The sequence below is a fragment of the Dysidea avara genome, chromosome 5 (genome assembly GCF_963678975.1).
Source record: "Dysidea avara chromosome 5, odDysAvar1.4, whole genome shotgun sequence".
NCBI classification, from domain to species: domain Eukaryota; kingdom Metazoa; phylum Porifera; class Demospongiae; order Dictyoceratida; family Dysideidae; genus Dysidea; species Dysidea avara.
The window spans coordinates 8255192-8272408 of record NC_089276.1 but is presented as its reverse complement, the minus strand read 5'-3'; the positions used below and the strand labels follow the sequence as shown (position 1 = coordinate 8272408).

General features: G+C 38.4%; 1 protein-coding gene across 2 annotated transcripts in view; it reads left to right on the top strand.

The window, feature by feature from the left end:
- LOC136255606 (ubiquitin carboxyl-terminal hydrolase 24-like) overlaps nucleotides 1–17217 on the top strand; it is a 59931-nt gene that overhangs the window by 16103 nt on the left and 26611 nt on the right. For both annotated transcript variants that reach the window (XM_066048409.1, XM_066048408.1), the window contains exons 14-20: nucleotides 5365–5622; nucleotides 5999–6088; nucleotides 10642–10750; nucleotides 11109–11149; nucleotides 12353–12484; nucleotides 14945–15056; nucleotides 16138–16223. In XM_066048409.1, the coding sequence (XP_065904481.1) occupies nucleotides 5365–5622; nucleotides 5999–6088; nucleotides 10642–10750; nucleotides 11109–11149; nucleotides 12353–12484; nucleotides 14945–15056; nucleotides 16138–16223 (828 nt within the window). The remainder of the gene's footprint in view (nucleotides 1–5364; nucleotides 5623–5998; nucleotides 6089–10641; nucleotides 10751–11108; nucleotides 11150–12352; nucleotides 12485–14944; nucleotides 15057–16137; nucleotides 16224–17217) is intronic.

Genomic DNA, 17217 nt, shown 5'->3' with positions numbered 1-17217 from the left:
CCAGGGGTTTAAGGATGTGTAGTGGATATTTGTCGGTTATATGCCTTTTATCCAATTAATATTATAGGGACGTCCAGGTTTTTAATGGGTTTAAAGGATGTGTTCTGTAATTTGACATCTGTGATTCAACCTGACAACGTTTAAATTGACTTTAATGTAACTTACATTTTTCCCAACATGTGTGCTTTATCCTAACAACGTTTTAAAGTGAGTTTGACGTAACTTGTATGCTACTTTTTAAAGTGCTTTTAGGATGTACTTGCAGTAAATTATTACATATGGTCGATCCTGTTGCTAAAGTGTCATTATGACAGGAGTAGTGGGTTTCACTGCTGCTCTTGACGTACATAGCTTGTGGTCTTGTATACACATGTACAACCAAATTGCATTGTTTGGCATAAGGTAGTGTTTCATCAAATTGATCAGAAATTTTGTAGATTTCAGTTGTTCTTTATATTCCTCGAAGTTCCATATGAACAAAATGTTCGGTAAGCTGCATGGACTATGCTTTGGGTATTGTGTTAAGCATACAGGTATAGACTAGTGGAGGCAAAAGTTCAAAGTGCAGACTTGCCAAGTGGATTGGGCTGTAGATTTTTGTTGGTGGAGTATTCAACATGAATTATATTGAGAAGCTAGTCTGCCACACTACACACATACAACAGATATAGGTTATAAAATTTACTTTCATGAAATTTAAGCAGCAACATGAAATTTAAACAGTACACGTTTAAATTTCATGTTGCTGCTTAAATTTCATGAAAGTAAATTTTATAACCTATATCAACATGAAATTTAAACGTGTACTGTTTAAATTTTATTGCTGTTCACTGCACATGTGTGCAATTCAAAACCACCATATAATTAGTCACAGTTTTATCTCCTAACAAAGCAGCATTGGTTTGCTGGTCAGACTAGACAGACAGGTGTTTATCTGCCAGCTTTTATTTATGAGCCGAGAAGTCTCCCATATTTTTTTCATGAAGTTTTTTTTTCCACTTTCAAAGAGCTAGTTAACATTTAACTACTGTACAGTTCTAAACTTTGCCCACCTGAAACTAACTCAGGAAATGTTGTATTATACATGCAGTCACTACACTTGTAGATAACAAATTTGCCAGGATACATATTACAGTTCATTATAGCCAGCACACTTTGTACTAAATGTACTGACAGTTACAAGTGTTGTGTGTAGTGTGTGTGGGTATTTGTTATTAGACATACTCTACAAGTTGTCCAACACTGCTAACATAGTTACTAGGTTACCATCAATTAACACAGACTTATTTCAGTAAAGTGGTATGACATATTGTGACATCACTACTTAAATGATTAGTAATAATTTGTCTGTGCACACCTTGTCTTGTTTTGTCTTTGAAAGATTTTTATGACAAGGAAGAAGGTGTTTGGTCTCTATTGGAGATGATTATGGCTTGAATTATGCAGGGTTCAATTATTGTGATATAATATACGTGCTATCTAATATTATGACTGATCTGGCTACCATAACTTTTGTGAATTTTTTGTAACAAGGCTAACTGTTGCATTGAAGAAATTGATTGGTTTATTCACTGCTTTTTTTGTATACGTATACAGCTATGGCAGATAACAATTTACTAGTTTGGTGTTATCCATTTGGGAAAAAAAAAGTCAAATTAGTATGATATGTAGTGGAGCCTATTGATTCTAGAAATGATTAGTGAAGTATCCAGAAATCTTAAGGTATCCAGAAATCTTAAGGTATCCAGAAATCTTAAGGTTATGTAGTTGATATGAATGGTACCATGGATAAGGGGCTCAGCCATTTTATTATATATTTTTTTGCTGTTTTTTTTGTTAAGTTTGTACTTATCTGGGTTCTGAACTTCAATTGCAATGGGGCCATGCATTTATGGGACCAAAAATTTTGGCTCTTATAATAGTACGTGCCATCGTTATGTTAGTGTCCCCCACGCCCCCACGCCACGAGGTGGTCTTGTTAATGAGGTAGCTGCCAAGTAAGGCATCACAGAATATTATTTAATTCTCCCCTAGCAACAGTCTAGGCACACGTTGTTGTGGGGTGTAGTGTTTAGTGTCAACAACACAGTATCCATGGCAGTGGTCACTTCTTGTAACTACGATATTTGCTTTGTCTGCTAAGAGTTTTAATTGTTGGAAAATATTTTATATTGTTTTCATTTGTCAGTCTTGTATTGCCTGACTGACTGGAAGTGGTTGAGATTCATTACTCATTTAATGAAGTGTTGATAATTGTTCACCATCTGTTTAGTGAAGTGGTCCTTATCAATTGTAGAAGTGATTTGTTAACTTTAATATGTAGTACATTTTGTGGGTAACGTGTGTCTGTGTGTGTGTTCATGAGTACCATAATTTTCTCCAATATAACAGGCTTAAATAAGGGCGAGGGTGCAAACAGACCTCGGGTACCTTTACCTGAGTCCATTCAATTGCCAAAAAGTCTATAATTCTAACATTTGCCTGATATTGTGTTACTCTTGATAGGCATGTGAAGCCCAACATGTCCGTGGTGCCATGATGTCCTCTATACTACTAATTGTACTCTGCTAATTCTCCGTCACCATGGCTACTAGCCTTATCTCACTCCCCTATGATAATATTGATGTACAGTTCTTCTACCTGGAAAGAATTACATATGTTAAATAGCATGTACTGGGTTGGGTGATTGTTTAGACAATTTTAGTAATGGATATTCAATGAAAAATGCCACACAATTCCTTAGGTGTGCTATCAAAACTGTGGCTGGAAGTTGCAGGCATTGTGGTTAGTGTTGTCATCATAAACATGTGGTCTGGTAAACATTTCTCACTTAGGTGACATAGTTTGGTGTTTTTGTCATGATTGTTATAAGTGCTTACCATCAACTTCTGATGGTATGGAAACTTGCAGTACAATTAATTTCTTTCATAACTTGAGAATTGGACATTATCATATCAAACAAGTACACAAAAGAATTTGGAATTTTCAACTAGAGTAGGGACCATGGCACATCGAAAAAAAGTTTTGAAACAAGCTGGAATAGTGCACGATATTAAATCACAGTAAAACAATAAGAAGTGTTATATCCTTACTGTGCTCTTCCTTGTGGTATCTTGAGCACAGTAGGGATGGGGGTTACTATTCAGTGGACTGGACTACTAGACTGGAACACTGGACTGGACTACTGGACTGACATATTTTTGGTTTTTGCACATTCTGTGGTTGGATTTACGGAACCTTGCTAGTAAGCACCCTTAGGGCACCTGCAGCCCACTTCTAAATGCTGAAGACGAACAGTGGAATACGCGAAAACTGTCTCTTAATAATTTCGCTGCTGTTTATTATGCCACTATACAACACTTATTCCTTACCCTGGTGTGTAATAATTGAATGTGACAGCAATAGTTAACCAGCAATCAACTAGCCAGTAGACAATAACTTTCAAGATATCCTTAGAGCAAGCTTGAGGAGTAAGCTAGTCTCGCCAGCATGGCCAGACCTCTAGACTTGCCTCTAGTTCGGTGCAGGGGCTTACCAATTAGAGATTTTTCAGTATGGGCGCTTATAATCTTTAATAGATAAGCCCCTGCACTGAGACAGAAGTCTGGCAGCGAGACTAGCTTACTTGCTCCTCAAGCTTGCTCTAAAGATATAACTCGAAGGATACCGTCTACTGGCTAGTTGATTGCTGATTAACTATTGCTGTCACAATCAATTCCCTGCACTGCCTGCAGCATTACTACACACCAGGGTAAGAAATAAGTATTGTATAGTGGCATAATGAACAGTAGCGAAATTATTAAGATAAGAGACAGTTTTCGCATATTCCGTTGTTCGTCTTCAGCGTTTAGAAGTGGGCTGCAGGTGCCCCAAGGGTGCTTACTAGCAAGACTCCATAAATCCAACCACATAATGTGCAAAATCAAAAATATGTCAGTCCAGTAGTCCAGTCCAGTGTTCCAGTCCAGTAGTCCACTGAATAGTAACCCCCCAGTAGGGATTATGCTATGGTCCCTGCTCTAGTTGAAAATTTTTTTTGTGTACTTGTTTGTTAACTTTTTTTTTTTACAAAATAAAATTATTATGACTGGTGAACTCATGCATACCTCATCTAACGAAGGAAATGGTGCCGTGCGCCCCAGCTACCAATTATCGTCTGAAAAGTGAAGTATCCATTACACTTCGTTGTTGGCTATGTTCAACCCGTTACACAGCATTACGAATCAAGAACTGTTCGAAAAGTGCCTCTGCAATCAAAGTAGCCACTACAAAAAAATATGGATGGTTTCCATTATGAAGGGAAGCCATCATGTGCTACTGCCAAATCGACACCTTTTGCTGTCAGCAAAGATGAATGGGACACAAAGGAGGATACTGGCAAGTCCATGAAGAATGCATTGTACTGTGGTATGCCAAAAGGCACATGTCCGGCTGAAGCGACGTCAAACAGTGAGAAAAATCAAGCCTGTAGCCTTAGCTGTTATTGAATTACACTTGTCTGAATTGATCAGTTACTCAGTCAGTCAGTCAGTCAGTCAGTCAGTCAGTCAGTCAGTCAGTCAGTCAGTCAGTCAGTCAGTCAGTCAGTCAGTCAGTCAGTCAGTCAGTCAGTCAGTCAGTCAGTCAGTCAGTCAGTAGAAAGTTCTATATAATTATATTTTTAAATTCCGTAGTACACATTTCCTGAAATCTGGACACCTCTCAAACATTTAGTATCGCATATCTCAGACTCAGGTCAATTGATGTCAAAGTTTACAAGTGGTATCCTTAACTTCTGAATTAGTACTGTATTTGTTTTTGTGCTGTATACAGTGTGTAATGTGCAGACATGCATGGTTGTGTATAGTGTGTGTTGTGTTGTGTGTGTGTGTGTTGTGTTGTGTGTGTTTACTGCCAGTCAGAGTAAATTTATTGAATGGCTTGTTATGTTGTTGATAATTCCCTTAAGATTGTAATCTGACAAATAGCCATCAATGGCAGTTTATACCTTATTCAGTAACAAACAACATCTGTGTATAGACTTCCTCTTGAGTACATGAATTAGCTCAGTGGGAGAATGATATGTGCTGCGTTGTACAAAGTAGACTTGTAGGTCCTTTAATGTATGTGTTGTCTCCTACTGATGTGTTGACATGTTGTTATCAAGTACTTGGGGTGGTTGTTGATCTGTTTTGTGGGGGTTTTGTGATGTGAATTGATTTGTGGGTGTTCGGTGTGTGTATACCTGCATTTGTACATGATGTTCATACTATAGCTATTTGGTCCTACAGCTTGTATAGAGGCTACGTTTTCATAGCTATAAGGTTCTAGTTTCTAGCTATCTAATCAAACATGTATATTATACACTGGTTAAACATTTTACAGAGTTGGGAGTCTGCTTCAGATCACTACCGAGAGAAATTGGTTGACTTTTTGGGTAAAATTGGCAAGGACGACCACCAAGGGAACACAGCAAAGAAGATCCTCGACTTGCTCTGGGGGCTAGCACACACCCCACAGCTCAGTACAGCAATGGTAGAACTAGCCCTGGATGCTCACTCAGCAATTCTAATTGAATCCACCAGTGCTAGAGACTCCGAAAAGAAAGCCTATATCAGCAAATGTGTGGAAGACATAAAGAAAGTATGTTTCATAAATTCATATCAGTGACTGGATTAGTGTCCTTGTTTGTTTTATTATCCCAAATTAGTCGGTAAATATAGTAACACTCTTTTTAACAATTGTGTTGTCGCACCAGAACCCAACTAACTACCTAACAGCTTGATATGCTCATGTTGTATAATGTCATTTATTATAATATTGTATGTCAGTTTACATAGTAAGGATTCAGTGTGTGCCACATTTACTTCATAGCTTAGCAGTAATTAATTCAATTCTTTAAACCACTAACTGTTTTTTAATGGTCACCGTTGTGATGTCATATGACATGTTTACACACTTTGTTACATACATGTGTGTAATGATGCAAGCTAATGTGTGTGAATTTGTTGCTATGTAGAGTGTCTGTGTTGTGGCCGCCTTCAGGCAACTACACAAACTTGCCAAGGGCATTTGTAAGAGTCAGTCCATGTATGGACCCAAGGAACATGTGAGTTGTATGGACGTGTCATATTTCATCATATTGTGTAATTGAACTTCTTTTGTGTAATTGAATGTGTATTTGAACTTTCAGGTCTGAGTTTATAATAATAATAATTAGTGACTTACTTCCTGTTGATGTAAGTTGACTCTTTCTGTCATCTTTTATTTGCTCTAGAATTGACTGTTTGTATCTGAAGAGCATTCATTTGTCAGTCAAAACTGTCGACAATTTATTTATTTATTTATTTTTTGAAGCAGACTTCACTGTATGGGATCCTTGTTGAGTCTTCAATGCTTACTATCCCTCTCTTTCAAAATCTGTCGTTTTTGCACATTCTTTGAATTACTTCTCATTATCTGTAGTAACAAAGCCAGAATAATCTTAGCACTCGCTGGACAGTTGGAGCAGCAATAAGTTTGATTTGTAGAGCAACAATACAGCAACAATACAGCAACAATACAGCAACAATACAGCAACAATACAGCAACAATACAGCAAATAAATTACAAGACGCTCACAACTATGTAGATGCTCAATCTGTTCACTATGAACTGGCATGTCCATCAAGGTATAGTGCAATCCCTGTACGTCTCTGTGTGGACAAATAAGAAGGCCATTCCAACAAAGAAATTATGATGGTAAACTTTGTTTTTACCGTACAAGGTGTTATTTCATTGTAGTTGAGGTTATTCTGTTATTCCGCTATTCCGTGTTTTACAAATTCTCTCATAACTCTCACACATTTTGCTGGCTTGCTGTACAAACATGGCACAGAGATTTTCTTACTCTCCATGAAAAAGCAAATCCAATGGTGTATTTGATTTGAGCATTTTCAGTGCATACTGAAGCGATTAAAACGTGAGTATTTTTTATGCAGCGTGCATATTTTTACAATAGAATTTCGCAAATTCACTGAGCCGGTCATGTTAGTGGTTATTAGGCAAGTTTTAAAATACTCAAATAGTGCTGATGGGAGTTTTATTTTTGCATGTTGTGAAGAGTGCCAATGTGCAGACAGGGAGTTGGAGAGAAGCCAGTTTGTTATGCTAATAAACTTAATAAACTAGTTTAGCTTGATATGATAAGAACAGAGTGGTTATCTTATTGCCAGGATAGACTGTTGCTTAGTAACTGGGAGTAACTGGGACAAGAATTATTGTACTTTATATCATGAACTTTTGCCTAGAAATTTTATCGTATTACTTGCACTTGTACATGTCTCTGGTCTGTGATTGTCCTTGGTTACTCAGTAGGGTGGAGAAAATGTACGATGGATGCATTGAGGTACACTGAGGTATTTTTGAGGTACACAGATTAACAAATTTCAGTAGTTTCACTGTTTTGTTTTCAAATATTACTTGTTTCTTACTCAGACTATGTATTGTATTAGCATAGAACCAATCCTGATAATCATTAATAGGACAGTTGAGCAACCACAAAATCCATGAAAATTGTATCCCTTGAATACACAGTACATGGAAGCCTCATATACTGGTGCTATGGTCTAGCTCATGTAGGGGTGAAATGTAGTAGTGACCATCAATTGATAAGGCTATTGCAGTTATTGTAGGTATTCTGAATTCCCACAGCATGTGTGTGTGTGTGAGATCCTAGAAGTTTTGTTTGGTATCCCATTGCATTGTATTGTAATGTTACAAGAAACTGAGTGGAAGTCTGGTGTACAGTGGTTTTCAGCATTTCTTGCAATTTTGTAGAGTGGCTGCATATGTCACGTGTGTATTTACAGGCGATTTATCCACCTCAAATTAGCAGCAGTTGTGGGTACCCAAATCACATCTCAGACTGTACGACAAGTTGCATTGGTAGGGATTATAGCGTGTAATATATTGTTATAGCACACGTCATGAGAGTACACAACAACCACACATTGTTCCGTATACCCAGATGTAGTACATATTAGGGTTGAGACAAATAGTTCGAAGCTTCGTTCAGTCTCATAACATTCGGATGTTGTTTTACCCCACCAAAGCTTTGTTACCATGGATACCAACATGTTAAACCAGTTGCACAAGTATTATCACTCCTTGTGGAAGCTGCCATTTACATATTTTTTGATGTAATTGTAGTTTAAACAATGGTTATACTGGAGCTATAATAAAGTGTAGGAGTTTGTGCTACAGTGTACACCCTAAGAACCATCAATTGTGGTCATTAATAGTTGACATGACATTTGCAACAAAGCTTCGAAGCTTTGGTAACATTTTGAAAAGAAGCTTCGGAGGATGTATTTGTACATTCGTTCCAACCCTAGTACATATCAATGGGTACCTTCCACTACCTGGTGTTAACTGAGAAAGTAAACTCCCAACTGTCATTATCTCTTTCTTAGGATCTATGTGGAACTTCAGATTCTGTGATCTCGCTCCTCCTGCGGGTTACTAGTCCTGCACCAGGAGGATTTGCTGAGTAGTGCACAGGCATCCCAGTGCTGGTTCACTGGGTAGCAATAGCTATGTTTTTCATGGCTGCCGGAGGCTTTGTTTTGTGTGTGTGTGTGTGTGTGTGTGTGTGTGTGTGTGTGTGTGTGTGTGTGTGTGTGTGTGTGTGTGTGTGTGTGTGTGTGTGTGTGTGTGTGTGTGTGTGTGTGTGTGTGTGTGTGTGTGTGTGTGTGTGTGTGTGTGTGTGTGTGTGTGTGTGTGTGTGTGTGTGTGTGTGTGTGTGTGTGTGTGTGTGTGTGTGTGTGTGTGTGTGTGTGTGTGTGTGTGTGTGTGTGTGTGTGTGTGTGTGTGTGTGTGTGTGTGTGTGTGTGTGTGTGTGTGTGTGTGTGTGTGTGTGTGTGTGTGTGTGTGTGTGTGTGTGTGTGTGTGTGTGTGTGTGTGTGTGTGTGTGTGTGTGTGTGTGTGTGTGTGTGTGTGTGTGTGTGTGTGTGTGTGTGTGTGTGTGTGTGTGTGTGTGTGTGTGTGTGTGTGTGTGTGTGTGTGTGTGTGTGTGTGTGTGTGTGTGTGTGTGTGTGTGTGTGTGTGTGTGTGTGTGTGTGTGTGTGTGTGTGTGTGTGTGTGTGTGTGTGTGTGTGTGTGTGTGTGTGTGTGTGTGTGTGTGTGTGTGTGTGTGTGTGTGTGTGTGTGTGTGTGTGTGTGTGTGTGTGTGTGTGTGTGTGTGTGTGTGTGTGTGTGTGTGTGTGTGTGTGTGTGTGTGTGTGTGTGTGTGTGTGTGTGTGTGTGTGTGTGTGTGTGTGTGTGTGTGTGTGCTATGTTGTGTATGTGCATGCGTACAAGTGTCTGTGTGTATATGTAACTCAGTAAGCTATTAATAATAGTCACTGTCTACAGCATACTGTAGTTCCATTCAGTTGTCTTCCTGGTAAAGCACTATACTTTTTCCAGTGATTTTAAAATTATTTTTTTAGACAGTCCAGTTGGCTGCTAATCTAGTTAGGTGTGGTTAGTGGTTACAATTCCTAACATATCACACGCTACTGCTTAAGGCTTCCCATTTCATAGCTGGAATACTGTGGTTCATTAGTATCTAGGGGTAGTTAGTGGTTGTATAGGCTTGTGTTGATACAGAAATTATAGGAATTAGTCAACAATTATTTGATCCATTGTGAGTGCTTGTCTCTGACTTGTGTGGTGTCTGATAGCTCCCACAACAATCTGTTGTACATTCCAAGAACATTTCTGTGGTGTACCATACAGCTAATTGACTGGCTGTGTAAGTGGGTTTACAAAAACTGTTTGATGTACATTTCTGGTAACTTGTCACCTTAGCATTAAACCCCTTGATGCATTACAGACAGAGAAATACCTGTTCATGTGCAAACTTTGAACCTGTGAAACCATACTCTTACTACTTGGTAAATTATTTGCTTATCCATGTTCTACATGAGTCACCTATTGGGTCAGTACTATATACTGTAAGACCAGGAGCTTATAAGCGCTGAAGCGCCGAAGCTTGTAAGCTCCTGATAAGACACACATTATCGAAGCAGTCGACTTTGTCAAACAAATTTTCATTGAGTAGGTTGTCAACAGATTTCTTTTTTACTTCTAGCCAAATATAAATGCATTTTTAACCATTTAGAAGTTTGCCTCTTTAAGACTACAATATACCATACATTCACTTTGTTTTTAAAACCTTGTTTTTGCCTGATCATTCTTTTCCTTGTTTTGCTATCAGTTAGAGTTGTTTGTGCTGGCCACTACTATAATTAGCACAGGAAGATGTAGTTATTTTGGGCATTTCCTTTGTGTTTTGTCTGATCTAATCAAAAACATCCCCAAAATTGTTTACATTTAGTTGTTTATCACTTAAATGCTGTGTACAACTGTTTTGATAAGAAGTGGATAAACACAAGGAAAGGCAATATAGGGGGTGTACCTCTGTGTTGTCCTACTTTTAATCCTTTTTGGTTGCTATGGGTGTTTAATTGATAGTTCCCACACTCAAGTGTAGCTCCTTTTTGTGGTATTAGTTCTTCACTTGGGGTTGTGTGGGACTTTTAGTTGTCCAAATTTTATGGTGGTTGTTGCTAGGGTAAAATGATATATTGACTGCCCTCCAAATTTGTAATTTTTCCTGTTCCATATTTACAACTACAGGTGCAGATAGCTGAATTACAGAAACAACATGACTTGCTGAGGTTGACTTGTTTGAGTCTCAGTCGCTGCCACACAAAATCTGTGGAAGCTGCTGGCAAGGATGGGCTAAGTTAGTAGCTGGGCGTGGTGTCTTCTTTAATTGTTTTGTGACATACACAAACTTTATGAACTGGTCACGTTCATGTTCGTTTGACTTGAGTGCGCACAAATACTTTACACAAATACTTCACACTTACATATATGCATACACACTTGTGTTTAATGATTACATACAACAATGAACTTCAAGATGTCTTCATATGAAAATTCAATTTATATTTCTACAACATGAATTAAATACCAATTTGTTATTCATTAACTAATCCTGCTACAACATGCCTCAATTAGCACACAAGTGACTTATGTCAGCTGTCACCACTGAAACTGCTAATTGGTGTCATTTACTGAGTGTCCTTTGTCCATTACAGGTGGTGAAACCATGACTGATGGGAGATACAAACATTCAGAGGTCAGTACATCTGCTCAGCAGCAGCTGCTGTATAGCAAACACTGCCACAGTTGTAAGGCCACTACAGAGAGTTGTAAGGGTGGGAAAAGCCCTTGAAGTGTTTCATTGAAAGTGTAAATTGTACTTGTATTGTTGACAGCAATTATTATTGTCTAGGTCAGCACAACAAGTTGTCTCCAATCTGTTTGTCTTGTGTGGGTACACATTAACCCAATGTGTGGTGTAGTGGTTTGTGTTGGTGGTATTGTCACCTAAGTGTGAAGTGAACTCTTTCTTCTCCTTAGCAGCTGTTTACTCCTACACTAAAGCCCACCTAGTAACCACTCCACTTCATGCTGTGACTTCACTACCTCTTTAGTTATTACAACAGAATAAGAAAAAAAGTTTTTACACCAATTGGTCTTTCTTTTGTGTGTTTAACTGTTGTTTTATTTAATAAGGTGATATCAAACTTCAAAGGGTGTTTAAAAAGATTTAAAACACACTAAACTAATTATGGGACACCAAACTTGTAACACTCTGCATACAATACATTACATAATCACCAAACAAAACTTGACGGATTTCTATGAATATTATAATTGTGAGACTAAAGTGTGCTGGTCTGTTTTACTATCTGGTAGACAGTTTGACTAGCGTACAATAAATTGTGGTTTTAACCAGTTGGACACACACACAGAACCCATATTGTTGACTGCCAGCCTGGCTGTAGTAGTGAAGCCACTAGATGTCTTTCCTCTATTAAAAAAAAAATTTTTTTGTTAATGACTTTCCATCTGGGTTCCTAGGTTTTCCTACAGGATTTTGCCAGAAATGGGAAATGACCTCAATGTACTGGTCTTTACTTGAAAAGGATATTGGTAGGACTTAGTACTTTGGGATCCTTTAATGAATGCAGTGTTATTTCCTCGATTAATATGTTTGCTGGGAAACTTAGTTGGTCCTTGCTAACATTAAAGGATGTTATTATGTGTGATGTGATTGTGTGTACTGTAACAAGACTTGTGATAGCTGCATGCCATCACCTCAAAAGAAATGCTTTGAATGTTTTAAGTGGTTTGATGTCTGTAATGGTATAGTGTGGGTGTGCACTATGCATGTATGTATAGTGTGTGGATGCTTGTGCATGCTTACATTTTAAGTAGTTTTTATTATATTTACCGTATGTTGTATCATATTTACCGTATGTTGTATCATATTTAGTGTGTGGAGGCCCACCTCAAGTTCCTAGCCTTCCTACTAGGTGATGGAGCCCTCTACCTGCCAGCCAAACGAGCCATCGAAGTCTGGGAAGTGTTAATACAGAATCCACAGGCCTGTGAGATGGACAGAGACGTGAGTAGTGACATGCTGACATCTACACTTTTATAACTGTAATGATCTAAATTGCCGCCCACACAAATGCTCTTTGACTATCAAAGTTTACTGGTATAGTGTAAATCTGCCACAATTTGTGTGTAGTGTGTAGTGTGTGTGTGTGTGTGTAGTGTGTGTGGGTTGGTTATTTCCTGTACCATGCACTATAGAGCTAAGACTACCTATATACTAACCTTCCTGTCCACCTGGTTAGGCTAGTTATAGTTTGTCCTTTGTTCTGCTGACTGTGCATGTGGATTAACACACACAACTGTTGTTAATCTAAGACACCATAGCAATTTTTTTTAAAAGTCTGATGCAATAATAATGGCCTTGCAAAGCAAACAAACATTGAAATTTGGATGTTGCATTTGACTAATCTGTTTGTGAGAGTTGCACACACACATTTCATATGTCTTGGTACTATTAGAACTTTTAGTGCTTGAATAAAGGCCGACATGAAGTAACCACTATTAAAAGGATTTTATATCTGATTGCTAAAAGCAATGTCTAAACTAGTGTTGTAGTCCTGATTGTAAGGCACCCTGGGGATTTAAAAAAATACTTTTCAGTAATTTTGTTGATATTTGTCCCTGCATTTTGTATAGAAATATCTTTATATAGTGATTGGTATAAACATTGGAGTAAATTACATTGCTGGATTTGGAATAAGATTTTTTTTTAGGAATGCCTTCCCGAGATACATTTTCTGAACAAACCCTATGGCTTACTCAAACATGTTGGCCTTATTCTTTAACTTCTGTGCAAAGTCAAAGCAGTTTGCAGAGCTTTCCTCAGCAAAATGAAGTAGAGCGGTAAAACTGTCAATTTGCTACCAACATCAAAGTCAATTTGTTAATTATATACATTCCTGTTACCACATCAAAAGAATTTTGGTGCATTGCTCTTTAGGGAAGACCCTGGTTTGTAAAGATGACAATGGCCACGAGAAGACCTGTAAATTATGTGAGCCACCACAGTTGACTCAGCAGATTGGTGAACTTCTGGATGGAAAAGTTTGGCCATGTTGCTAATAACCACTTGCCAAGACAAAATTTGTGTGTGTCCATTAGTGGGTCAGTTTTAAACTTTGAGCTTTATGGCTGCCCTGCCCCCTGAGTATTTGAACTTTGTGTGTTTATGGACTGTTAAATGTAGGACACCATTTATTAATAGTAGTACATAGATCAGGGCCCCCTTGGCATAGGTCAATAGTGGCTTAGCATAATGGGCTTGTCATTACCTGTTAAATCAAGCTTGTACTTTCTGTAAATATGTGTACATCCAGAGCTTTCCCCAGTAGAGTGGCAAAACTGTCAGTTTGCTACCAACATCAAAGTCAATTTGTTTATTATACACATTCTTTTTACCACATCAAAATAGTATCTTTAAAGCTGGATAAGTGCAAGGTGCTGTATGATACCTGTACAGCAAGTAAAGTCTAATCACTGCACAGTCAGTCAGAGATATGTGTGAAATTGTCCTGCTACAATGAATGTGTTTACATGCATGGTCCATGTTATTCAGTTAGCCATTGTAGTTGTGTGTATGACAGCACTTGTATGGTATAACATGCAATATTGCATGACCTATCACACATAGTCACATGTTGTTTTTGTCTGTGTATTGACCATGTCTGTATAGTGTATATAGTAGCCAGCCTTTATGTGAAGTGAAGCCTGTCCAATCCTATGTGTGGTGGTCTTGAGACAATTTTTTGTTATTGTTGTGACCAACCAGTTTGTGGAAAAATGACAGGATATAAAAAAATTACCTGCTTAAAATTTATGGTTACTAGTTATACAAGTGTCTCTGTCAGCCATTACTGGTTGAACAGGTTTCATGCCAGAGTAATGTCAGCCATTACTGGTTGAACAGATTTCATGCCAGAGTAATGTCAGCTATTACTGGTTGAGCAATTTCATGCCAGTCATTATTACCAAGAATGTCGAACAGTGTATTAGCTAGTGATTAATGATTGTGTAAAGTAATCAGTAATTGTTCGTTTATGTGAAATGGTAATTTGAAATGCGTATATGGCAACGGGTCTTTGTTCGCCAGTTTTCCATGTTATTCAACCAACTATTCAACATTTATTGTACAACGAAAGTGTAGTAAGGACCCGAGGTAACTCCAACTCACTAAAAAACGGTTGCACAATCGAGCGTGTTACTACGCCTTCAGGGATCCGCTTGGCAGTGCCAGAACTATTAGTCATTTCCCTTTAACGCTATCATGTTTTCACTTGGTTTAGTAGCCGAATTGAGCTAAATACAGCAACCATTAATGGAAACATAAACGAACAATTACTTCACGCAATCATTAATCACTGGGTAATACACTTGTTTGATATTCTTGATTACTATTATATACTCTTGTTATTACTCAGCAATAGTGCAGTTGAGTCATGTGACCTGTTGATGATGTCATTTCCTGTAGCTGGCATTTAGGTGGTTTGACAAGGGCATAGTAGACCTGGAGCCAGACACACAGACTATGCTGTTCAACCAGAAGGTGCTGAAGGTCAACCCTGTGAAACTGCACGATGCAGGTGAGTGAGTGGAGCTGGGAGTGGGCGGGGCTAAGGAAACGATGCAGCAAATAATGTATGGTCTCAATGGTGAGGCAGGCTGTCTCGGACCCTGATATGGCCTCAGTAATGAGGTGGTCTTACTGACAGGTTGTGACATGTGCCTTAGCTAGAGTTCATAGCATTCTACCCATTCAAATGATTATTATAAAATTCTTGACCTATGGCCTCTATATTGGGTTGTATACAATCACTGGACTGGACTAGTGGAGTGGACTGGTGGACTGGACTACTGGACTCAGGTATTTTCCCTTTTTTTAACCAAATATTTGGGCAACTGGTTGAAAGTATGTTAGTCTCATGTAGTTAGACCACTCCCCCACACATAAAGAAACCCACACACAAACCAAAGAAAGGTGTGATCATGCCAAACTTGTCAACATTGCCCAGCTTCAGCTATGTACAGAGGTTCTAATAGTTCTTGCATGTCAACAAATCTAAAACAGAAGTCACATGCGGTAATTATAGTTTAAAGTTCAAAATGGATCAATTTGATTGGTTGAAATCTTGTGCATGTGATTTCACTTGTTATTGCCGTCGTGCAAAAACTATAGAACCTTTTTATCAGCTATTGAATAGCAAGACAGTTAACTGTCGCCACTTAATTTAGCTGACTCCATGACTATAACTTGCATGGATACTACAACACTACATACACATGTACTGTATGGTTTGTACTTCATGATAAGACAAATGGTAGTCGTACAATACAGATTATGCCAAGAGAGAGAGAATTGCACACAATTCTAAGATAACAGACAGTGCCAAGTAGACAGATTCACCTGCATATTTTACATTCAATGTAGCAATAGCTACGACCAGTTGCCCAAATATGTGCTAAAATGAAAAACAAGCAAAAAAACTGAGTCCACCAGTCCAGTCCAGTGATTGTGTACAACCGCTATATTGGTATGGTCTCATCAATGAGGTGGCCACTGAGAAATCATTCGTCAGAATGATCTCAAAAGTGAATGCTCTATTAGAGAGTTTATAGATTTGTAGTAGGTATGTATTATTAACCACTGCTAATATCATACCACAGGGTACCGGTGTTTAAGGACATTCTTTGAGAACATTAACTTACAAGAGAAGAAGCTGAAGAAAATTGGAGTGGCACAGTACAGCTTGGTATGTGTAGTTTTGAGATTATAACAATCAAATACACTGTCACACCCACGTACGCACGCACACACACACACACAACAACACACATACAACAACACACATACACACACACAACAACACACACACACACTTGCCTGGATTTCAACTTCATGCCTTACTAGACAGATGCTAACAGCATCGTGGGGTGAGCCTGAGTGTATATTTTTGAAGTATTGATGGCAGAAACAATGTAAGGAATTCTGGAATTGCAGAGTTCATAATATTTTATGGAGGAGAGTGTGTAAGAATCAATGTAGCCTGTGTAAAATCACTATGTACACATCTACATAGCTTTCATTGATGGTATGATAGTTGTTGATAAGGTCACGTCTTTGATTTGAGAGTATTCTACTTTAACTACCTCTTTTCACGTCATTGCAGCTCTTTGGCGCCACATAAATTTCTATGCCTTCTCCTTTCTGCCTCTTCAGGAGTTTCTGCATCCCTTCTGAGCCTGTACTGCTCCCTCCTATGTCAAAGACATTCTTCCGTATCCATTCAATAGTTACACGTGGCTCACTCACATGGCATAACAGTAATCTACACCAACAACTCTCATGATATGAACCATTACACATACCAAATATGGCTAAGCGGTAGTCTACACCGTTAACTTCCGTGAAATGAACCATTACACATACCAAATATGGCTAAGCAGTAATCTACACCGTTAACTGCTCCGTGAATGAACCATTACACATACCAAATATGGCTAAGCAGTTAAGTCCTCTGTGGAATGGATGATTACACACACTTGTATGGACTACGCACACTGTATAAGGAGAATGGTCTGGAAGCATGTGTAAGGTATCCGCTTTATATCGTAATTTATTGTAAACATGTCCGTTACACTGCTGACTCCCTATCAACCATTATATTCAAATACAAGCCACGGCTCCTATCCAAGGATGGCTCTTGTGAAAATAATTCAATGTTATGATGTGGCTACTATTGGGAC